Below are 7,473 nucleotides of genomic sequence, written 5' to 3'. Positions count from 1 at the left end.
CGATTCGAGCATACTAGATTGGCAGCATATTGGTTTAAAGGATTACGATCTATAGACACAACACACGTCAGGGACACCACACAGGGATGACCCCTGTATAAGATGAGTTCCGTTGGAGAGCGGTACCAAGGAAGGTAAATATTGATTAATGATTTGTCCAAAACTGTAAATAAAGAAAACATTATACGGTATAATTACTTTTATTCAAGGAGGATTGAAATTCGATATATTCAGTGAAATTCCGCGAACTTAAGGTTATATGTGCCGTAACTGGGAGAAAATTTTGACATGCTATTTTTTCTTCAGTAATCTATTGAAACCGTTACGTTTTGATGACTTAAGCTGTGAAATCATTTAAAGTCACAGAAAAAAAATATTTGTGCCTTATAAACAGCAGTCACAACACATAGGTTCTTGTTTTTATGCTTTCCTCAAAATCGCCTTGTCTATACTCCACTACGCTCAGTTTACACACTGTAACAAGACAAGGCAATCGGCGTTTTATGTCTAAATATATCAACCAATCATAATATTTCTCATATGTGCCGTTATTGAACCCCAAACAAATTAGCAGACTTAAGTAACAAAGTAACATCTAACGCCCTACCTGCAGGGCTCACCTTGAGCAGATTTCAACCATAATTGGTAAGAAACATTTGTGGAAGACAATCAATATATTATATAAACACCAAGTGATGGGCTCCAAAGGTGAACTTTGCTGAGTTTTTTTTTTTAATTTAAAAGCATACACCTCATTTTTAACCCTTGAGTGGATTACAACCATATTTGTCATTAAACATCATTAGGGGAGGACAATCACATTTTATATAAATGACCCATGTACGACCCACGAGGACAGAACGGTGGAATTCCAATATGGGAACTGTGCTGAAATTTGGCATTAAAATCTAACTCCTCCTTAATTCTTGAATAAGTTACAACCATATTTGTTGTGGAACATCTGTAGAAACTAAATATCCAAATGAATGACCTTGATAGCAATTCAAAGTCACATGGGTCGGTCAAAGAGGATGAACTCTTGAAACGACTAAGATGCCAATAAATCTGATTTAGTGTCTTCAGCATACTAGGATGAAGGGCTACCAAGTTTGTTGAAGTAAATGAAGGTCAAAGTCCTCAAATATTTCAGAAATTTAGAGCTTCAATGAAGGTGTTTCCTTGTATCCCCTTAAAGATGCTCCACCGCCGCCAGAGCATAAATGAGATTCATCATTTGAACAATAACTGGTGTTTAATCGTGTATATATATGCCTAATTAACACAAAAATTAATATAAAACAATTCATTTCGCCTTTGATGCGTGCACAATCAGTACTTCATTCCATATAGAATATAGTGCCACGGATTTTTTTCGGGATGCAATTAATTATTTTTTTATATTTTCAACTTGATGTAAAATTAGAAGCTCAAACTTTTCAATGGTGGTAATGGTGTAATGTAAGCATTTTTTGTAACTGAAGAAAAATACTAAATCGTCTGCTCCTGTTTTTGATATTGAAAAAAATACTATTTGTCGGCGGTGGAGCATCTTTAATTGTCGCCCGTTGTCAGTATAATGTGACTGGGTGGGGTGTGTTGCTTGGTGTCTTCGGCGGCATGCTTCAGTGTTATAGCACTATAAAAAGGGCAACAGTTCCACTATACAAGAAGACACAACACAAACATACCGCAGTCTCTCAGTACACTCACCTCGCACAACATACACGCAACACACCGCATACATGGGAGGCCGTCCTTACATGACCATAGCTGTTAATAGGACGTTAATAAATCAAACAAATAATTGTTAGCCACTACTGTATACTGTGACTATGTTGTAATACAATCATTTGTTATATAAATGCGCATGTGCGACCCATAGGGGCTGAGGGGTGGGACCCTAAAAAGGGATTTTTTCTTCTTCTGAATATTAGTTTTAAACTCCTAGGGGCACAGGGGCGGGGCTTAAAAAGGGAAGGTTTTTTTTCTTCTTAATTAAAGATTTAAAATCCTACTCCTCCCTAACCCTCAAGTGCACTCAGTCATATTTAGTGTGAAACGTCATTGGAGAAGAACAATCGCATTTTATATAAATGAGTTAGGTCCGGACCCATGGGAACGAAGGACAGGGCTCAAAATGGGACACTTTGATGAAATTCAGCTTTAAAATCCTACTCCTTAACACCTGAGTGGATTACAAACATCACTGGCATGAAACATCATTTGGATCAGTTGGGAAAGACATTTTTTTATATAAATGAGCCAAGTTTAACCCATAGTGAGAAAGGGGCGGGCCTTCAAAATGGAACTTTGCTAAAATTTTGCTTTAAAATCCTACTCTTCCTTACCATTTGTAATCATATTTGTGTGAAACATCATTGTGGAAGGGCAATCATATTTTATGTAAACGAGTTATGTCCGACCCATTGGGGACATAGGGGCTTGGCTTAGAGGGGGAACTTTGATAAAATTCTGCTTTAAAATCCTACTTCTCCATGACCAATGACTAAATTACAAACATCATTGATGAGGAACATCATTGGAGGAAGACAATCATATTTTATATAAATGAGTTAGGTTTGACCCATGGGCACAGAGAGGCGGAACTCAGAAGGGGTAATTTTACCTTAATTTGGCTTTAAAAACCTACTCCTCCTTCATCCTTCAGTTGATTTTAACCATAATTCATGTGATCCGATACTATGAGACAAAAAAGACGGGTCTCAGAAGGGGGAACTTTGATGAAATTTAGCTTTAAAATCCTACTTCTCCTGAACCCCTGAGTGAATTACAACTATTATTGGTAAGACACATCATTTGTGGAAGACAATTATATTTTATATAAAAGAATCAGGTACGATCATCGGGGACAGAACGGCGGGGCTCCAATATGGGAACTTTGCTGAAAATCTGACTCCTCCTTAATCCTTGAATGGAACATATGTAGAAACAAATTATTTAAATGAATGACCTTGATAGCAATTCAATGTCACATGGGTCAAAGAGGCTGAACTCTTGAAACGACTTCTAATAATTAAGAGCCCTAGAGACCTGATTTAGGTTCTGCAGCATACTAGGATGAAGGGTTATCAAGTTTGTTGAAGTGAATGAAGGTCAAGGTCATCAAATATTTCAGAAACTTACAGCTTCAAAGAAGGGGTTCCTTGTATCGTCTTAATTGTTAGCCACTACTGTATACTATGACTATGTTGTTTCGTGCTAATAGTCAGATGGCCGTTAATGCCCATGGACCTCTTGTATATAAACGTGTTAGGTCAGACACCTTGGTACAGGGGGGGAGGGGGGCAATTATATCTAATATAAGCGAGCCATGTCCGATCCCTGGGAACTTTGATGTAATTTGACTATAAAATCCTACTTTTCCTCGATTATGAGTGGATTTCATCCATATTTGTTGTAAAACAATATTTGGGAAGAGCAATATTATTATATATCAATGAGCCAGGTTCGACCGCTCGGGATAAAGGGCCGGGGCTCTATCATTGGGGAATAACACTCATATTATATATAATTGAATTAGGTCCGACCCCTGGAGACAGAAGGGTGGGGCTCAGAAAGGGTGATTTTACTGAAATCTAGCTTTTAAATCCTACTTCTCCTTAACCCTTGAATGAATTACAATCATAATTAATGTGAAACGTCATTGGAAACACAATCAAATTTCATATAAATGAGGTAGATTCAACACCTAGGGACTGAGGAATGGGCTCTTAAAGGGGAAGTTTGCTGCTAATGGCTGAGACAAGCAGTTTTATTAACATAGGTGCGTGTTTGACCCAACTACAGTAAATGCGTGCGCATCTGCTGACTTCCGCTATTGACGTTCGCCAGTCGATAACCATGTCACCAACTATTGATATTATTATACACATTACTTGATATTTTTCACTTATGGCCCGGCAGGTAGGACGTTAGAATTGTACCTGCTGCCCCTATTGCATGATCGTAAAAGGCGACTAAATTTAGGATCTTTTCTTTTCTCTTCTTCCTAACTGACTTTATCTTTCCTAATGCCTCCCTTGGCACCGCCTCACTTTTGGTCTTAAGTTGAGCGTCCCCCCCTGTGAGGAAGGTTCTGGGTTCTGTCCCCTGGCCGAGACACACCAAAGTCTATAAAAGTGGTAGTTTCTGCTCCTGCTTAGCGCTCGACCGGTTCGCACATTGTCAGTATAATGTGACTGGGTGGGGTGTGTTGCTTGGTGTCTTCGGCGGCATGCTTCAGTGATATAGCACTATAAAAAGGGCAGTAGTTCCACTATACAAGAAGACACAACACGAATATACCGCAGTTTCCCAAAACAAGCACCTCGCACTACATAAACGGAATACACCGCATACATGGGAGGCCGTCCTTACATGACCATAGCTGTTAATAGGACGTTAATTAATCAAACAAACAAACACACAAACAATTGAATCAAACAAACAAACAAGCAAGAATAAGTGATGCATTTTCCTGTATTATTTGCGTGGGACCCGGTCGGTATGTGGCTTCAGACGTTTAGTTGGCTCATAGAAGGTTTGTAGTACAATTCATGATTATAAGGCACATGATTTAGAGGGGTATTCAACGTGTTTCGTCGGTAACATCGGCTCTGTAGGATTATAGATTGTCCAAGAAATAAATACGATATGAAATATAGAGTCTATCAGTCATATTCATGCTGTTTCCTCGCTAGGAATAGAATGTCTATGAACTTGTATTTCACTGAAAATACGATGACATTGCTTGACAGAATCCTTGGAAATATGTTACATCTGTTGACCGATGGACGTCGCCATTCAAAGCATAATTTTATCGTTGTCGGTAAACTCTGCACATAAATTATTAATCTAAATATTACGTCTACCTCTATTTATGTGATATTTTATAATGTTTAATGGTTTAATTGATTTATTCTCGCCAACAATACCGCAAAAAATGAGCAGGCTACTGTGATTATAAACAACCACGGTTCCCTGAATTAATGCATTTTACGATTGAACATGCTTCTGTTACGTAATAATATTAATCTTTATTATATTTCAAATTCATACTATATCTTTTAAACACGCTTCCCTCGATTATTCTGACCGTTCTGATGTTGCCAAACCGACCATTTTCACATGTGAATCATGACGTAATAATGCGTCTCAAAGAAATGAATTACTGTCATATTATGATCATTGAACATGGATCTGATACGTACTAATTTTCCATTTTCCAATGGATATATCTTTTTAACACTTTTTCTTTGACTATTTGGTTGTAAAACTATACATTACCTACGTATACGAGAAATACTTAATTTTTTCAAAACGTCGTCTGATTTTCCTTTGTGAACAGGTTGAACGCATGGTAACATTACAGGTATGCATCACTTCAGTTTTTCAGCGAAAAATAGTTCGGGAAAATACGGAAGTTATTTCAGTTTAAACAAGAGGCCCAGAGGGCCTGTATCGCTCACCTGGTTTGAAATGACAAGGAATGTTCTGAAAACAGGTTCTTTTCTGAAGGAATTTTTACTTCTAGTTCCCCTATTGGGCCCCGCCCCTCCTGCCCCCGGGGTGTCAGAGCCAAAATTAATACAAGTTCTGTACCCCATCCTCCAAGGATGTTTGTGGCCAAATTTGGTCACAATCCATGCAGAACTCTAGGACAAGTAGCGATTTATAGGATTTACCGCTAATTTCCCTATTGGGCCCCGCCCCTCCTGCCCCCAGGGGTCAGAGCCAAAATTTATACATGGGTCAGAGCCAAACTTTATACATGTTATGTTCCCCATCTCCCAAGGATGTTTGTGACCAAATTTGATTAAAATCTATGCAGAACTCTAGGAAAAGTAGCGATATATAGGATTTACCTCTATTTCTCCTATTGGGCAACGTCCCGCCTGCCTCTGGGAGGTCAGAGCCAAAATTTATACAAGTTCTGTTCCCCTTCCCCCAAGGATCTTTGTGGCCATATTTTGTTACAATCCATGCAGAACTCTATGACTAGTAGCGATTTAAAAGAAATGTTGACGGACAGACGGACGGACGCTGCGCCATGACAAAAGCTCACTTATTTTGATAAAGATTTGTCAAATTTCTGCGCTTATTCATGCAAGTAAATAATTGCAAAACATCATGACCTTTTTGCCCACGATTGCAGAAAATGTGTAGAGCACTATTACACTTCAATGTTTGTTCAGTGCCATTCAGCGCATTTACAATGAAGCAATTAAAACATTGTTGTTGCAGCGGCTTTTAATGTAATGCCAACATAATTTAAGCTGTTGTTTTTTTAATTTAAAAACCTACTTCTCCTTAACCCTTTAGTAGATTATAATATTTGTCGTTAAACATCATTAAGGGAGGGTAATCATGTTTTTTATAAAGTAACCATGGGGACAGAACAGTTTCTGGAACTGTGATCCTTAAATCCTTGAATGAGTGCAACAATATTTGTCGTGGACCATCTGCAGGATTAAATTATTCAAATGACTTACCATGACCTTCATTCAAGTTCACGCGGGTCAAAATGCCTAAAATCTTAAACAATTTCTTGTAAATAATTAAGAAGCCTACAAACTTGATAATTGGCATGTGACATGCTAGAATGAAGTTCTACACAGTTCGTTTAAATGAATGACCTTGACCGCCATTCAAGGTCACATGGGTCAAATAGGCTAAAAATTTTAGTTACTAGTATTACCTTAATTGTTATAGGCACACTGTATACTACGACTATGTTGTTTTGTGCCAATAGTCATATAACCATTAAGGCCCAAGGGCTTCTTGTTTTTATTTTGCATTTTTTTATCATTATTTGTAAATTAAAATAAAATCTGAAACTTTACAATAAGAAATATAATATTACAGAAAGTTTCATCGTTACATTAAAGTGAATAGTCGGGCAAAGGAAACCAGTCTAAATGCGTTCTTTGGCCTTCCAAAAGTCATTGTATACCATAATGATGGTCAAGTTCTGCTTACGGTGTCCAGTTTTGACCATTGAAATTTTGGGGAAGCCCCGTGTAAATTTAGCACAGTACTAAATATAAATTCGCCAAACTCTTTGAAAACGAGGCTGCGTGGAAATGTCAACATGGACATGTGTTTCTCAGTGGTGTCGGTTTCGTTTCGTGTGATAAAACCACTAATGCGGTATGCAAATTGTTGTTTTGAGATGATACATTTGATGCAAATGAAGTATTCTTACATTAATGACAATGCTTTGTAATAATTTTTTTCGATAAAAGCATCTTGTACATGGAAATCGACACAAATATTCGGCCGATGCAGAGATGGGGCCCCGGCAAGGGGCAATTATTGCAGCATCACATTCGTCGTATTTTACATGAACCGAATCATGAAGGTTAATACAAATAATCGTAACATAATTTCCCATTTAAAACCACACGAAAACGTTCCATAAGAACGTCCATGCATGTAGCTGTCAAAGATGTGAAAATAAATTAGCTCATACAT

The 7,473-nt window shown here is 37.8% G+C and overlaps 1 protein-coding gene across 3 annotated transcripts in view; it reads left to right on the top strand.

The window, feature by feature from the left end:
* Positions 1–7,473, top strand: part of LOC138330346 (G-protein coupled receptor GRL101-like) — an 85,132-nt gene continuing 77,659 nt past the window's right edge. For all 3 annotated transcript variants that reach the window (XM_069277911.1, XM_069277912.1, XM_069277910.1), the window contains exon 1: positions 1–134. In XM_069277911.1, coding sequence (XP_069134012.1) covers positions 103–134 — 32 coding nt within the window. In that variant the 5' untranslated portion in view covers positions 1–102. The remainder of the gene's footprint in view (positions 135–7,473) is intronic.

The sequence above is a fragment of the Argopecten irradians genome, chromosome 8 (assembly GCF_041381155.1).
Source record: "Argopecten irradians isolate NY chromosome 8, Ai_NY, whole genome shotgun sequence".
In the NCBI taxonomy this organism is placed as follows: domain Eukaryota; kingdom Metazoa; phylum Mollusca; class Bivalvia; order Pectinida; family Pectinidae; genus Argopecten; species Argopecten irradians.
This window is presented reverse-complemented; position numbering and strand designations above follow the sequence as displayed.